This window comes from Motacilla alba, chromosome 4 (genome assembly GCF_015832195.1).
Source record: "Motacilla alba alba isolate MOTALB_02 chromosome 4, Motacilla_alba_V1.0_pri, whole genome shotgun sequence".
Classification (NCBI taxonomy): Eukaryota; Metazoa; Chordata; class Aves; order Passeriformes; family Motacillidae; genus Motacilla; species Motacilla alba.
This window is the reverse complement of record NC_052019.1, coordinates 16,715,101-16,733,133: the sequence shown is the minus strand read 5'-3', so window position 1 is coordinate 16,733,133 and position 18,033 is coordinate 16,715,101. Positions and strand designations below refer to the sequence as shown.

General features: G+C 36.9%; 1 protein-coding gene across 10 annotated transcripts in view; it reads left to right on the top strand.

Annotated features, from left to right (window-relative positions):
* The window catches only part of KCNIP4 (potassium voltage-gated channel interacting protein 4), a 390,761-nt gene that overhangs the window by 335,215 nt on the left and 37,513 nt on the right, over positions 1-18,033 (top strand). For 9 of the 10 annotated variants that reach the window (XM_038134762.1, XM_038134757.1, XM_038134761.1 and 6 more), the window contains exon 2: positions 13,957-14,081. In XM_038134762.1, the coding sequence (XP_037990690.1) occupies positions 13,957-14,081 (125 nt within the window). Of the gene's footprint in view, positions 1-9,244; positions 9,347-13,956; positions 14,082-18,033 lie in introns of all 10 variants that reach the window. The other variant, XM_038134756.1, reaches the window with a different exon arrangement.

Sequence of the window (18,033 nt, the reverse complement as noted above, 5' to 3'; positions counted from 1 at the left end):
CTTTTCTCCAATTGCCCTCATAATGATCTGTGAATTAACCAGTCTTGGAAACTTTGTAATTCATAGAAATACAAAAAGAAATAGATTTTTTGATTTTTTTTTATATATTTCACATGTTAGATAAATCTCATTGTTATGGTAGTGTATAATCATCTAACATTTTTCAGGCTGTTGCTAGTTCATCTTTTCATGGTTTTGCTATGCATGGTCTCCTTTGGCTGAAATAGAATAGATGCCTTTCAAAACATTCTTGAATAAAGAGGACAATAAATGCAATTTCTCATCTCAGAAAGTATCTTGGAATACCCCAACTTTTTTCTTTTGCAAGGAATAGCAGGAAAACTTATTTTCTCTTCTTTTAATAACACTGCCCCTTCTCTCCAGCTATGTGATATAGAAAACAAGATCACGTCAGCGTTATGTGAACTCGACTGCAAGGTAGGCTCCCACTGGCCCAGGTTAAGCATTTGTTCTCAGTCCCACCCAAATACATTACTACTCCAGGCATTGAGAAAGAATTAGTTTCAGAAACGTGCTCTCAGCTGCATTAGGAAATAAAACCAGTTTTGCAAAGGAAAGAGATGTTCTCAAGCAGTCATGGGAAACAGTGTAAAGGAAGAGAGGACTGGTTAGGGACCCTCAGCCAGGGATTCATTGGAGTCTGCCATCGAGTCAAAGTCTTATTTTTCCTCAGAGGAAAAAAATTAATGTGTTTTTTTAACTGATTTAAACATTATATCAAAGTGGTGCAAATGCATCATAGTGTATAATATATCAGCAAATAAATGACTCCTGATTCTTATGAAACTTTAAACTGCATATGGAATTGTTGTCAGTTGTGTTCTTATATTCACCACTTAAAAATTTTGTTGCTTCAAAGAGACTTCTTTAATTAATAATTTTAGAACTCTAGTGAAAAAGTTACAGTATATGATCACTGCTATCTAGACCATTAATTCTTCAGCCTATCTGAAATTAATTATAGTCTCCAAATGCAACTGTAGTCAAGATGGATGAGAAGGTTGACTAGAAGTTCTGCATTTTACACAATGGTCCTTATGGGATGGAATTGACAAGAATATATTTTTCACTTATAGTCAATCTGATTGCAAATCTGTCTTACTAAAATCCATCATGCTCACATGCCAGCTGTTTTTAATTACAGATTCAAAGAACCCACAACCTTGGTGTTTATAGCACCACACTCTAACCAATTTAGACAGTCTGTTGTGTGCCTAGAAGTGATTTTCAACATGGAGCTGTACACACAGTTGTAAAAACTACAAAAGTAGCTGCATCACTCTTAAGGAAACCAGAAAAATTTTGAAATAAAACACCACTCTTACTTTTTTTGTTAGTAGGGTGTACTACATCTAACTTCATCAAATAATTTATAATAAAATCACCTCTGTACAAAGGAAATGTAAATGTAAACATAATGTTACACTTGGTTTTAAGGCTAGTTGCTGAAGAGGAAGGAGTGATACCAATTTCTTCTATTTCTTGTTTATAGTATTTTAATGAAGCATTTAATGGGTAGCACAGCTTTTGTTTTCTTTAGATTTTTTGCAAAAATGAAAAGTAACATCTTCATTACTTTTTTCTGCCCTTTTGTCTTAGTCAAAAAGGTAATTTTTTGAAAGCAGGAAAGTGCAGCACTTTACCTTAAGGCTAGCAGCTTAGCAACTGAAAACTCTTAGTATGGCAGAAAGGTGTGGTGTCTTCTGTGCAAAGATGGTGTGACATTACCATCAGCCCCAGCCAAAACCAGCTTTAGCTAAACCACAAAATTTGCAGAAAAATGTTGGCAATTCAAGCATGGAATATAAAATTTGAACTCCAGAGAAATCCTACAGAATTCTATGGAAAATTTGCTGTTGACTTTGACAGCAGGCTTGGAAATTACCTGTTCCTGACTGACCTAGGTGATAGCTGACTCACTGACTAGTTCCGCAGAACTGAAAAGTGTGTGCTGGCTTAATTTCACCATTTTGTGGCAGTTCTCCCTAAATTCCCATAAAACATTTAAAAGGCACATTACAATGACTGCCTGGAGCACTGCAGGTTAATTATTTCCACTCATATTAATTAGATAATAGTGTGAACACTATGAAGGTATCCTCCTCAAATTATTCATCAAAAGTATCTCTCTTTGGTCTTTAACTTTCCTAATGAGCATGAAAAGACTTCTCTCCACAAAATACTGGTGTGCTTGTTAAGGGATGTTACAACTCTCTCCACACATGTGATTTGGAGGAGACACAGATGCTTCTCCCCCCTGCAGGTGGTACCAGACACCTGGGGTCTGCTGCAGCCTGGCACTGAGCCTCCCACTCACCCTGGAGCCTGCTGTAGGTGTTTCTCAGGACAGGCGCCCAGCCTGGTGGCTGGGACTGTCACCCACTGCAGTGAGTGGCACAGAGACCCCACTGGCTGCAGCCAGAGAGTGACACCACAGACCAGGGCCACCTATATCCCTGCTCTGACTCCAGCTGCTGTCCCTTTGGCAAATGTCAGTGTCTGAGTCCAGCATTGAGCATGTTCACAAATGACATTGACACAGTTTACATAAGAAGCTAAATTTAGAGGTAATGAATATTTGAAAGGTCTCTTTCTTTTTCATTTAAATTTCTTTACTTTTTCATTCAAATTATTAACTCCTCTTAAGCCTTTTTGCTCTTTTTTATTTTTCTTCTTTCTCTACTGAACTTTTTCATTCCAGCTGATCTCGTATCATCCATTTGATTTCTGTCACTCACTTTTGGTAGACTAAATGTTTTTTTGTTTTCAGTTGCTTTCTCTAGTCTTCTTACAGTGGTGTTTTTCCTTTTTTGCTTTCATATTTTACAGCACAGGCACTGTGCCATTGGTTTTTAGCCTCCAGGTTAGAACAGATCCTTCATTTCAGTTGAAGCATCAATGAGTTTTCCTCCAGTGGAAAACTCAATGAATCTCCACTAAACCACATAACCTCCATCTAGTAATTAGTAGAAATTAAGTCTCTTTCACAGCTTTTCTTTATGGCTCTGTGCTGTTGTTTGTGACCTGCTAAATGCTAAATGCTTGGTGAGGCCTTTCACTGCCCCCACTGTGCCATCTCTGGTGCCAGGCCCTCAGGCTCTTCACTGACCAGGGACACCACCATAGAGGTGTCCAGAAGTGTCTGCCCAGGGCTAGGGCCCATTTCACTGCTGCTCAAGTTTCCACCTTCTTCACTCCTTGTATCCAGAAGCCATCTGCAATGCATCAGCATCACTTGCTATTTCTCAGCATCACTAGCTATTTCTGTGGCACCAAATTGCTTGTGAAGAGACAGAGAGAATTATCTCTCATCTGTCTTAAAAACCTCTTCCAATCTGTCTTCTTTCCTGATCCCCACAAGATAAGTAACTTTCTGTTGATGTAAGTTGTTCTGTGACATTTGTATGCCTTACAGATGGATAAAAACTTCTAATAAACAACAAAAGAGGGGAGGGGGAAAGGAAGGAAACTGCACAGTTCAATGCAGCAATAAATCTGATTTACTGTGCATTTTTTCATATGATCACGTGGTCCACTTAAAGTGAGATTTTTCTAAAGAAAACAAGTGATCTCTTTTAAATGAGTTCCTTATTCTGGTATGAATATGTCATAGGGGAACAGCTTAATTTTACACACACTTAGAGAGTGTGTGTGCAAATGTGTTAAGTGGTATGAAATGAATTAAGACATCTTGACATACTTGTACATTTTCAAGTATTACACTGAAGAATTCTCTGCCATTTTCAGTGTTTATGCACCTGGAGATGTTTATAACAGTTTTAGATAGTGTTTACATTGAACATTTGTATAGAAACTGTTCATAACATAAGCAGTTTTTCAGATTGAAAAGCTGCATATATATCATGGAAAGGCATGGTTGGAATGATAAAGCTGTAGCTGGGAAATTTAATGAAGACTGTCAGGAGGAAAGTATGGCCATTTCTCTGCTTTATGACTTTTATACTTTGATTCTTATCTACTCTATTTTTTCTCTCCAGTGATGCTACTTAATCCTCTCTTCTTTCATCCTTTTTCCTTTGACAATCCTACAAATGCCAAACTGTAGTTACTGGTTTTGACAAGATCACTGGTTCTCTGCCCTTCATTTTCAATCAAATCCTGTTGCCTCCAGACTTCCCAATTGGCTCTGATCTCTAATTTATTGGTAGAGAAGTGTAACTATCTGTTCCTAATCTGCATCTGCCATTGGGAGACTGATTTATAACGGTATGTACAAGAGAATTTAAAGTGAAGGAGAGCAATCTGACTTTTAAATTAGAGTTCTAAGATATTCCCTAAAATGCTGCCATTCATTTTTTTAACTCAGTACCTTCATGGGTGATCTGATGTGATCTACAGGGTTTTAGTAGTCAATGATGTTGATAGGTGTATATTGCAATGGAAAACAGGAAGTATGGGTCAGTAGAGGAATAATCAATAAAATGAATGTGAACATACAAATTAGATTGTCAGAAATGTTTTCCTGGCTTGACAAAAAATGCTGATGATCTACCAAGTAGCCTACTGAAAACTCACACAGCTCCTTGGCAGGTGCTTCCAAAGAAATGAGGCTGAGACTTATAAATATTTATGTTGTACATAATTTCATTCTTTTCCCAAGCTCCCTACGCAGAAGGCACATGTACCCTGATTTGTCTCTCTTCCACAAGTCCTGAACTGTGAATTTGAAATCTGCTCTTCATTTTGTTTCCCCTGCCACTCCATCTGTGATGAACCATTAACAGTTTAGTGGGGCTGCCAGCCTTTGAGGCCCTGAGAGAAATTCCACCATACAGCTGAAATTAAGCGTAAATCATTATGTCAAGAAACCACTTAATGTTTTTCCCTTTCAGTTTTCAGAGTCCTTGTCACTTTTGTCTCAAAATTTTGTATTTAAAAAAAATTATCTGTCCAGCCTAGATTTCGGGTCTTATGATAAATCTCTTCCAAAAATATCACATCCAGAACTAATATAAAGGAGAATTTCCCCCCATTTTTCGTGGGAAGACATAAAATCCTGTAGGTGAACAAAATCCAAATTTCAGTTCTACTGGGACCTTAGCTGTACTGTTAAGGCATTGGAGGTGGCCCATGGATTGTAAATGCTGCTGACTCAAAAGCAGAGCTGGATTTAAACAGTGTGAGTTAACCTGCTGACTTTGCCAAATATAGGAGGGAGACTTTGAGAAGAAAAAGAATTTAACAGAAATAAAAAAAACATGAAGAGAAAAAAGAGCGGGGGGAAAAAGAGATAGTTTACATGTGATTTTTTTTGTCCTTCACTAACAGTCAAGGAGGAAATTTTTGGAAGAATTGTTTCGACTGTTTGAACTAGAAACATCCTCCTAAATAGGATGATTACCAGCCCCAAAAGCCTTTAGGGACTTGGACTAGTATGCTTTTTGTGTATATTTATCACCTAAATCCCATTACAAGAAGGCAGCAATGAGGCAGGTGGGTACTCGTTTGAACAGGGAGTATTTGATGAAAGCAGGAAAGGTGAGCATGGCTTTGGGGGCAAGGGCAGCAACAGCAAGGTCTATCCTGTGCACTTAGTGGGTGTTTAAGATAGACATTCTGATCTATCTACCACTGCTGCAAAAAGTGGCCTACCTGCCCTTGCTTTCATGCTGACTACAAAGAATTTTCAAAGACACCAATCACACTTAAGAAGGGAGATATTTTGCCTCTGAAAGCTCCTTTCTAGATGGTCTTTCCTGGGGTAGTCTGACCTGTCTCTGTAACAACAGGACAATATGTAATATGTACTGTCTTTCTAAAGCTGGGATCTGAAAAAATTAAATACACTGAGTTAAGATAGTCTAGGTGCAGATGTATATGATTAGAAATATACAATCATTTATTAATCACTTATAATTTTTAGCTTATAAAAAAAATATATATATTTGTATTTTTGGATAACCAGCAGTGCCAACACTGTGATAAAAAAGTGACTAGGACAGACACATGACAACAACCTGGATGCTTTTGGTCAAATACAATTTTTAAAAGCAGCAGTTTGGAAAAAGATTGCATTGGCCAAATGTACATGTTGTACTTTTGATATTAAACCTCGATTAATAAGTTACAGTGCTCTAGTTTAAGTATCTCTGTACAGGAGGTTGAAGTCATTAGTGAATTTAACAGTTGCAATTACAGATCTAAATCATGCTAAATAGCAGGCACTCCCACAGGGTGATGTGTGCCCCATGTCTGTGCACAGGTAGCAGTACAGGGCTACCAAGATGTGAGGATGTGTGAGCCGTGCTCCAGTTACAGAACTGTTTGTGAAACATGAGTGCCTCTGGGGACAATTGCCCACAATTCCACGTGCTGTCATACAGAGTTGAGTTCTAGGGCACTCCCACAGTGAATTCTGAGGAAAAATGTGTCTCACAGTTTAATTTTCATTGCAGGGAAACAGATTATTAAATCCATGAGCAAGCAGCACCAGTGAACTAACCTTAATTTGAAAAACCTTCACATCCAGCCCAGACCCCTTGTGCCTTACTGGGTTAGGAATAGGAGCGATGACATTTCTAGTCAATGTATTACCGAGAGAAAAAAAAAACAAAACCAAAAAACAAAAATAATCTGCAAAATTCAGCTTCTCCTGCATATCTGTTTTCAGGCTAAGAATTACCATTATTCTATTCTAGAAGCTTGAAGGAAATAGCATCAGTCAATCATTAGCAGTGTGTTGATGCTTCACAGCTCTTCTTTTCATGACCAGCCACCTAAAGGACAGGTAATAAGAGTTTCCTACTGTGTAAATAATTTTAATCTATTAGATTAACTAGCTTCTTATTGTTCATGTTGGAGGTTAAGGAAAAACCTTTGCCCTGTTTCAAACTGGGCAAATAGGTACAGAATTCACAGAAATTATTAAAATATTTCATCTTCATGATCACCTTTAGTGTTTTGATGCAGCATAGGCTCAGTGTGCAGCATGTTTTCTCTATATTAAGTATTTTTTTTTATTTTAGCTCATGAAAAATCACATTGAAAGTTGCAGTACTGAACAGGAGATCATAACAGCAGTAGCTGCACAATAAACTAACTGCAGCCACTGGGAATGAAAAGCTTCCATGCTGTTTTCTCATACTGTGAGAAGATAAACCAATCCTCTCACCTCTGCCCTGACCATAGTGTCAAAATTTTAAATTAGCTGCCAGAAGTGAGTATAGAGCTATACTGTTCTCCTCGGTTACTCACTCTTCTGATATTACTTTCTTCTATATCTATTATTTTGGTTTTGACCTTAATCATATTACTGCAAAGCCCATATGGTTTGCATTGAATTCCGTGAGCTTTTTGTGTGTTAAAAGTAGCAAAATTGTCTATTTACTCAAGTCATTTAGCTTCAAACCATTTAGAAATAATACATCCCTTTAGGTTTTTTAAAGCATTGTATACATCATCAGTAATTACACAGGTGTGGACCTATGCAATTATATAAGTGTACAGTAAATTTTGCAAATCTTTACTCAAACAAATAATATAGCTGTAGATATTTCTGCATCATGTCTATGCTAGAAGAATTTCTAATTAAAAAATCTTTCAGATAAAAAGATTTCTTTCATGGTCAGGTAGATACAGTACAGGCATAGTGTGGTACAGCAGACACTGCCAGCTGAGACAGCAAGATACCCATTTAAAGGCTCAGGTTTGGTGATCAAACTAAAAATAGGAAGTTTGAGATCCCATCAGATCCCAGATTGCATTCTATGTTATGCATTTATCTGCACTATGTTTCTGAGTTGAGCTGATGGTTAGGTGCTACAGAATAAAAGTGTATTCATTCTTATTATTTGTATTAAAAGGTTTAGACATTTCCTGAGATAGTCATTTAGGTCCATCTGACCTTGTGCTGAAACACGGTTGTTTTCTGTATTCACCACAGCTGCTGCTCTCTCAGAAGCAGAATTTGTCTGCGGAAAGTTGGTTGATTTTTTTCAGGCTGTGGCTGAGTCATCCCTGGTTTTTCTCATGTCTTTTTCATTTCCTTCAGTGTTTTACTCATATACAAACTGATATTTTTTCCCTTTTATTTACCAAGTTTAATATCCTAAAGTTTCTTGCTTGCTGTTCCCAAATACAAGCACATACTTAAGATGGCTTGGGAGCAGTTCTACATCATGTCTCCAACACCAGGATTTAGTGCAATTGCAGCACGGGGGATAACCAAAGATTATCCTGGTGCCTGTGCCCTTAGCACAGGACCTGTCAGTTGTGTCTTTCATCTTTTGCCCCATCTGTTTTGCACTCTGGCTGCTGTGGCAAGAGCCATCATAGAGCAGTGTTAGTGTTTCCGTGCACGCAGTCAAGATGAAAAGTGCAGGAGTTGCAAAATGTCCCAGCCAAGCTCTGCCTCTCTCAGGAGCATAAATCAGGTACTGAGCTGTTCTACAGGTGTTAAGTCTGCCATTTGCAGCAAATATCCACCCAGGCAATTCTTGCTCATATCACCTATTTTTTATAAGATGGTTGGTTCAGCCTCACAAGAAGATACTCCAGCAGTTTCCATTACAGTAAATAAGGGTGATGCTGTTCACCTGCTTTAGAGCACATGAACATTAGCTATTCAGCCAAATTAGTCTTTAAAATGAGAGTATAAAAATTAGTTATATTTTATATATATAGAGTGCCAAATACTAAAGGAAGACTGACTACACATCATGGTTGGTATTTTACTACTCAGAAAAGGCAAAAGTACCAGATTGGTTATCACAATTGCTGAATTCATTATATGGGAAAGCTCAGCCATGGAATTAGAAGTCTGCCAGAAAGGACAACAAAAGATATCTTTGAGATTTCATTTTGGTTTGGTTTTGTTTTTCATCTAAAAATTCAAAATGAAATAGACTTAAAATTCTTTAAAATATTTTAACATTGAATTTTTACACGCCTTCTTTTACCTTCTGTTTTTTCAAATTAATAATCTGACACTTCTCTGTTAGATGATTTAAGGTGGGTTATAAGAATATTACAAGAGATGCACACAGACAAACAAATCCCCTGTATTGGAAAGATGCTGGAAAGATACAAAGACAAAACAATTTTGTTGTCCTGTTCAAAAATTCTGGTTGCCCTTTGCAATTCATGGTGGCTGCAATCTGCTTGGCCTTTTCCCATCAGGATTCTGCTCTAATGATGAACTCTGCAGCATGTACAGATATTGTTCTCAAGCCTGTGTTAACAGTCCTGATAATATATTTTTTAGGTTTCCTCTACGCTCAGAACAGTACCAAACGCAGCATTAAAGAGCGACTTATGAAGCTCTTGCCCTGCTCGGCTGCCAAAACGACATCTCCTGTTACTCAAAGCAAGTTTTATTTTTCATTTTTTTGTTTGATTTTATTTTTTTTTTTTTAGGTTTGCATGCATCAGAAGTTATACTTTCATTAACTGCTCGTTTGAGAGGCAAGATATCTGCTGAAGTAATCATATGGTTTGTCAAGGTTTAAAATCTAGGGATGCACAGATTTGTCTATGCAAAGTAGGATGGCAAGATAGCAGCGCCACGGGCTGCCACACAGGAGCTTGGCAGTTGCAGCAGAGAGGACAACCAAAGATTATCACTTGGCACTTATGATCAGCAAGTTAGTTGACAAGTGATTCCAGGGTTAAATTTAATACCTGCTCTCCATGTATTTGGAAAGCGGTAACTTTTTGGCATTTTTAAGCATGTGACTGCGTGTGCTTGCTATCCAATACACAGGGGGTACCATTATAACTGGTCTGGGAGGAAAGGATTGGCCCTGCAGGTTTGAATACAGAACTTCAGACTATTTAGAGAACAGGACTTAAAGTTGGTGTCTGAGAGAAAAAGCAATAATGAGATTGAAAAGAATGTGAATGTGGATATACAGGAAAAGCACACTGATATTATACTGAATGTCTTGATAAAATCTCTCCAGAGTAGGTAACAGATAAATATAGAGGGGCAGCAGGAGTGAGAGAGATATCAATACATAGATACAAATATATTCCTAGGTAGAGATTAATTATAATAATAACACTACAATGCCTTCCTGTATAAATTGACTCCTATAGCAGATTTTAAAATTTCTCTCTGGATCCAATTAAATCTAGATTAATTGGACTGAATTCTAGGCACTAATATGAGCACCTAAAACTAGAAGCTGACTTGTACCTGTGCTTCCTGCATATTCTTCTGATAAAGCATATGAATCAATATCAGGAAATAAAAGGCCTGCAAGAGCAGTTCCCCATGTCTAGTGAATCTGGGACAACCAAAGACAACTTGACTAGAAATACAGGCCCCTACTAAATGTCAAGGCTTCACAGGTATAGATTTAGGGTTTCTTTTTGCTATCTCCCTTCACTGTCTTTCATATGTTCCTCTGTAGAGAAAACTCTGGTGCTTGCTTTCCTCTTAAGTATTTGAGATGAAAAGGGCTAAATTTCTGGATGTACACTGATTTTTTTTACACTGATTTTTTTTTTTTTTTCATGGTGTCTTTAGCTGATATGTTTTAATTTAAAATAAGGTAGCTTAAAAACTGCAGTTACTGTTGGGCACTTGTTAATAACTCTTTCTGGACAAGTTACTTTCAGCTGCATGATCTTAACAACATAGCCCTAGACAATAAAAGGAATCAGAGAATCACAGGTTTGCTTGAGTTGGAAGAGAGAGACCTTTAAAATCACCTAGTCTAGTTCTCCTGCACAAGACCATGTTGCCCAAAGTCCTATCCAACCTGAACACCCCCAGGGATGGGAAATGGACTTAATATGTATAAGGAAACAGAATTAATATAATGTTTGATCTGTTTGTTTGAAGTTGCTGGGAGAGTGACACATCCTTATTCCTCCCACCTTTCTATGTAGGCTCTTCATATGCACAGGTAACCAAATATATTTAGAGTCAGCCTCAGCAACCTTGACCATGTTAAACTTACATTTTCCTTACTGAAAGTATTCTATAAACCAGAATAGAAGTTGAACTAAAATGAGTGTTAAATATTTCCTATTTGAGAACCAAATGGTAAAAAAGGTGCATTCAATAATTTTCTCTGTAATCCTCTCAATAATGAAGTGCTACATTAAGTAAGAATATTATATCAAGTGAAAATCTTGAATAAGACTATCATTGTAGATATAAACTATTAATATTCTATTTTGATATCATGTGCTATTTCATTTCTGCTAGCATGAAAGAAGCAAAATTATAATGTCCTAGGAATGAAAACAGCACCACTTGCAATAACAATCACATGATGTGAATTCCTTAGAAATTATCAGGCAAATATTTTTTTAACAAGTAATTTATTGAAATATACATAGCCTGAATTTGCATTTCTGCACTTCTATCAATATGTACTTACAGAGGTTATATAAAAATGTAAAATCCTGTTTCAGCATTTGTATTGAACATATTTCAGCATTCCTATTGAAAAAGCATGTAAGAGAACACTTCATTGTGTGCTCTAGTCTAGTAAGTCTAAACTTAAAACCATCATTCCCTGGATATGTGCAGGTGCTAGTACACTAGGGTAGGACTAAACTCAATGGTTTTGAAAAATAAAAATGTGCTCAATAGTTATTAAATAGCTAGGGAGATTATAATGTGGAGTTTGTGCAGGGAAATGCATGTGCACAATTTTTTACAGATATGAATTATTTGAAGAGTACATCTGCTTTTTGCTGTGTTTTTACCATCCTTTTCTTTAATGAATAATGAAGGGTTGAAAGCATATCTCCTATGATATTTATATTAAAAAATGTCTTTGCTATTTAGCTACAAGAAATCTACTAATTAATGAAATCAGTAAGAATATTTTGTTTAGTACATTAATGAGGGATTGTGAGCTTGTTTCTGGTCTTCAGTTGACATGAAATTTCATTTCTATGAAAGAAAAATGTAACTAACTTATCTGGGCTGAATAAACCAAAGAACTGAAATAACTAATGCCATAGAAATCATTATTGTTTAGAAATCGATAAAAATAGAAACAGTAAAAATAGATTTTCACACACTTTCCCAATATTTTAAAGTATAGATTTTTCTTTTCCATCCTGGTAGCTAGAACTGTAAAGGAAAAAATTAAAATCCTGCAAATGACTCATGAATGCTATAGCATTTTAGTTATCACATCTGGCTAATTTTAAGGAAGTTTATGATGATCTTGCATTTTTATTATTTCTATCTAGAAGACAGTAGAGAAGTCGAGTTATACTGAACTTTTCATTAACATCATCAGCCTGTTTCAGTCTTCTACATGCTTACTGAATCATTTAAAGGCAATAAAAATGTTTACTACTAAGGATGTACCAAATATTGTGCTCAGCACATGGTCTGGCCTTTATCTCTAGCTTCAAATTTATTTTGTGTATTCATTTAGCTTCCAGAAAAGCTTGTAGATGTCTCTCTAGGTAGCCAGATGTTTTACAAATGGGAGCTTAGAGAACTCATTTCAAGTCTTTTTCTGTCTAAAACCAAAATCCATTTAAACCCAATGTAACCATTCCAGTATAAAATACAAGTGAGCTTTCAACTATATTTATTTTCAGGTTGATTTTTTTGCCAATTTAGTCTAAGTACCTAGTGTTGAATCTTGGTTATCAAAAAAAAAAAAAAATTACCTGCATCACACTGGGGTCATCCTCCTGAGAAGAGTGCTATCAGCAACATATTTTTCACAGGAGAAAGGACAAAGCCCTAAATTTTGTGAAGATTTTTCCAAATAGTTTATATATTATTAAATATCTCTTTAAAGGTTGTTTATTTTTTGTTTAGCTAAACTGTATCTTCTGATGCCAAATTTCTCCCAAGCAGCTGAAAGCTATTATTTCTACATTATAGCAGAACAAAATACATGAAAATGTATGCCTAATACTACTTTAATTGAGTATTCTAATACTATGTGTTTAGGAATATTGAAACAAATAAAACTTTATTCTGAGAATAAAGAGTTCCAGATTCTAATGAAATAAAATATGTATCCTCAACATTGTAGAAGTGACAATTAGGCATTTGTATTGTTATATTGCTGTAGTTCCTATAACTCTTAAATCAAAATGAGACAGTAATTTCATCTAATTAATCTGGAGTACTACCTAAGTTACATTTAAGGCTGTCAGGACTTAGAAATGGACACACTCATTTGTATTTTTGATCACAAGTGACTGGCACTCTATTGTAAGTTCCTTTAGCTGTTTCATTGAATTTTCACATTTAAAACTCTACCTAGGAAAAAATGCATTGCTAATCCTCATTGTTTTAAGTCTACACTCAACTGTAAACCTTGAATGTGTGTATCTACATTCTTACTTCCCTAAAACTATCACTTAGGCTGCTCACCCTCACTAATATTTCTCATAAAGGGTCAGTTGTATGATACTCGAAGTAAGACCTGCTGCTGGAAGTGCAACATCAATTTCACATGTTTTCCAGAAGACAACTTCACAATAAAAATCCCAGCCTGATACAGTCAATTTACATCCATTGTCTAACTGAAGGAAAATTTTCAGTTTTCTGGAGGGACTAAAGTTTTATAAAATTCTTTCCTTTGGTCACAGAGTTGTATAAACAGAAAAGTCATACTGAATGTATCATGCATACTCTCGTAGGATGTCGGCTTTGCAGTTTATTGCTATTACTACTCATGAGATAGTACACAGGCTACTGGATCATCACTGCTGTTCACTATTCTTTGCAGCCACAGAAGCAGATGATAGAAACCCTTTTCCCATGAGTTCAAAATGGACTCATCATTTGTCATTAAAGCTGCAAAACAAGTCTTTAAGAGAATGTATTTTCTTTTTTCTTTTCTTTCCCTTTCCCTTTCCCTCCCCTCCCTTCCCTCTTCCCTCTTTCCTTTTTTCTTCTCTGTCTTGTTGAAAGGGTTAAGTGTTTTACTTCCTGTATTTCTTGTTGAGCTTTCCTTCTCTGTCTCTTGTATTCTGCAGACACTGTAGAAGATGAAATGGAAATGGCCACAGTACGACATAGACCTGAAGCTCTTGAACTCCTGGAAGCACAGAGTAAATTCACAAAGAAGGAACTTCAGATCCTATATAGAGGTTTCAAGAATGTAAGCACTTCCTTTTTGAATTTGCAATCTGTTTATGGGATGTGCCACTGCAATCTCAGCTGTGTAAGAGTGACTAGCAGTGCAGTTCATAATTTTCAGTAGCTAAAACTGCATATCTGATCAGATGAGGAAACAATCACTCTGAAACCATTGGTCTAAAGTCATCAAACAATTTAATGAACAAAGGATGCAGATAAAACAGAAAGCACCAAGGAGAGAATATTATAAGTTAGTAGGAGAAGTTAGTTACTTATTCTTAATAGAATAACTTATATAGTAGGACTTTGTTCAAAGACAAATTAAAAGTTGCATTGAAGTTGTTTGTCTAAGGATGCAATAAAGGAAGAGTCCTGAAAAATTTGGTCAGTAAGGAGAAAGATTTGGATTTTTGTATTCACAGGAGCTGTCACTAGAAGTAATTGATTTCAACTGCACTATATGAATTTTTTATTTGGTGAACAGCTGTAGATAACTTCATCAGTTCTCACTTCTCAGTAGTTCCACAAATCTATAAACTTCTTAGATCACTTTACTAGGAGTAATTGTGATTTTTTTTTTCCCTCCCGAAAATGTGTGATGTAGTGGCAGGTCCAATGTTTTATTTGGCCGGGATCCCAGCTGAGGACCCCAGTACATGGGTGTAGTCTGACTCATTTTCCAGTGTGCACAACTGCCCTGTACTGCTGGGCTTGGCTTTGGCTCGTGAGGCATGCATGACTAGTACAGAAGAGAAGTAGAACTCAAAAAGATTTTAGTAAGTAGTACTGAACTCTGTTTTCTTAAAAATATACTTTTTCTCTCTTTATTTTACTATCCTTTACCTGATAAAAAAATATGTGGAATTTTGAATGCAGTTAACATTGGATGGAACATATTAAAGAAATATTATATTAAAAATTAATAAAAGCAAATTTTTAATCCTCAATGTTTAATGTTAATCTATAATTTCAGCTGTAAGTATTGAAACTGTGCAGATGCTATGTCTCCTGCTAAGCTGAAGCTAAAGATGAATTTAATTGCATTTATCACCTTGTAGTTTAGCTTTCACCCCTCATGGGCCGATCTCTTGCCCATGGCATTTACTACTCAGATGAGTTAATAAAAATACAATGAAGCTCCATTATGGAATCAGAGAGGATGTCTTCAATAGCTTGTACAAGTGTAAATCTTCCAGTTCTTAGCTCTCCTGCATTCTATAAAGAAAGCAAGACATGCAAAGGGATGTTTTAAACACATATTTTTATCAAAAACTTAAAATGCAAGCAAGAGAGAGTCACTTAATGTGTCCTGTCTGTATCATTCTCAGTTCCAGCAAGTATATAATGTTGGCATGTTAGTGATTAACAGTGATTGCTCTTAAAAGCTTTTCATTTCCTCAGGGTTCCAGAGAACATTCCCCTGTTAATGACAATATTCTCCAGGCATTGCAAATCATGATCTAATGTCCCTAATTATCTAAGGCAAAAAGGTACAAAGTATAGTGGATAAAATAAGCCTTCTGTCTGTTTCTCCAAGAATGATTTTTTTAGAGTTTCAGAAACTAAGAAGCTTGATATTTCTTTGCATAAAATGAAGAATGGAGAACGAGAATATGTTATAAGGAAGTATTTTAATTGATACCTTTTTTTAGCATTTTCTGAAAAGAAGAATTCCAGCTCTTCATATGCTTTTCTGTTCCAAGATGTAAGTTCTACTTACATCAAAGGAATGTTGATAGTAAGACATGGTAATACATTTTAATCCATATTTTTCATTTCCTTATCAGTACATGATAATTCAAGACTTGCATGTATAACATATCTGACTAGATGATAGAGTTCATGGACATGAACTTCAGTGGTTTTGTGTATTGCATTGCATTGTTATCATTGCAAACTTATCAATTATGTTCTAAAATGCTGTAAATCATGCCCAGGGCTAGTGACTCTTATAAAGATGAATCAGTTTAAAGAAGTATTCTTTAGCCCAAGCACTAGATTTCAGAAATGGATGATTTCAAGTTTTTTGTTGAGTTAGAGTTTATTTTCTTTCTCATATTAACAGTTTCTACTGCAATATGTAGTGCTAGATCACAGTTCTCTAATCACTTCAGAGAACTGGTAGGACCTGTTTGCCTCAGCTCTATGAGCATCTTGTCTATGCTGATTAGTTCACCTTCCCTGTCACATATCTACCTTTTATTGAATATATCTTGAGTGGCTTTGGTGAGCACAGATCCACAATGGCATTGCAATGCCTCCCATGGTCTGTGCTTAGACCATCCCCCCCTTACAGTGCTCCATCATCCTCTTCTGCCTGCCACAGGCCACCTGCCTTCTCACATTGTTACCCAGCTTAGTGCTACCCTGACAGCATTTCCAAGCACACATAAGCCTGTGTGCTTCACATGTCTGCTTTGTGTACCAACATCCACTGGGTGCCACCCAGCTGGGCACTGACTGCTTTGCTGGGCATGAGCCAGCAAATGTGTCTGTTTATGCAGAATAAATAGTTCTGCTTTAGGTAAGGAATTTTCAGCAGATCCAGGGAGCCCTGGGAGGCCACACCAGCCCTTCACTCAGCACCGGTGAGGCCACATCTGAAGTGCTGCAGCCTGTTCTGGGCTCTCCAGTGCAACAAAAGTATGGACATACTGGAGAGAGTCCAGCAAAGGGTCACAAACATGTCTAAGGAACTGTGGGGAAAGGCTGGGAGAGCTGAGACTGATCAGGCTGGAGAAGAGAAAGCTCAGTAGGGAGTGTAAAGATGGAGCCAGGCTCTTACCAGTAGTGCCCAGTGCCAGGACCAGAGGCAGTAGGCACAAAGTGAAACACAGGATGTTCCCTCTGTACCTCAGGAAACACTTTTTCACTGTGAGAGTGACTGACCTCTAGCCCAGATTGCCCACTTGGTTTATGTGATCTTCCTGCTTGAAGATATCCAAAAGTTACTTCTCTGAGCATGGTCCTGGGGATCCTCTTCAGGACATAAGCAGGAGTGTGCAACCAGATATCTCCAGAGATCCCTTCCAATCCCAGACATTCTCTGAGTCTATGATATTCTATTTATTTGTTCCACTAAGAAGGAAACTACTGGAAAGATTTAATGAAAGACACAGACACACATATTTAACATGTTGTCATCAAAATTTTGTGCAGATCTACCTCTGTGCTTTATGCTTTTCACCTGATATTTGCCCATCTTACTATCTCTTCGATAATTTAAGTATATAAAGCAAGATAAATTAAAGCATGAGCTTAAGTTACAGTAGTTCTGCTGATGTTGTGGTTCTGTCAGATGAAATTAGCAGCCTCCTACAGCACATTTGTACTAATTGAAAAGCTTTTGTCTATAGAATCTCACTCCAGCCTGCTTATTTCCCTGAATTCTGTTGAGTTTTAAGAGGTCTATTCTGAGATAGGGATGAACAGAACTTTCCACTGCTTACCTCCTGTTATTTGTAATTTCTGACTTCAAATTGCTTACACAAAGTTCTGACTTCAGATGAGAAAGCAGTGAAATACGCCTGCATTTCTGTAGGTGTTGATGATTACAAAGTTTGATTTATTATCATTAATTTGATTTTCCACTGAACAAAATTACATGCAAAAATCCAGGCAGAAGGAGCACAGGGTGTCACAGAGCATCTTTGTGTGTACGTAAACACAGAATAACCAGGTTGGAAGAGACCTTCAAGATTATAAAGTCCAACCCAGCCCTAACACTTCAACTAAACCATGGCACTGAGTGCCACATCCAACGTTTTTTTAAACACATCCAGGGATGGTGACTCCACCACCTCCCTGGGCAAACCATTGCAATACTTTTTCACCCTTTCTGTAAAAAACCTTTTCCTAATATCGAACCTAAACTTCCCTTGGCACAGCTTAAGACTGTGACCTCTCATTCTGTCAATTGCTGCCTGGAGAAAGAGACCAACCCCACCTGACTACAGCCACCTTTCAGGAAGTTG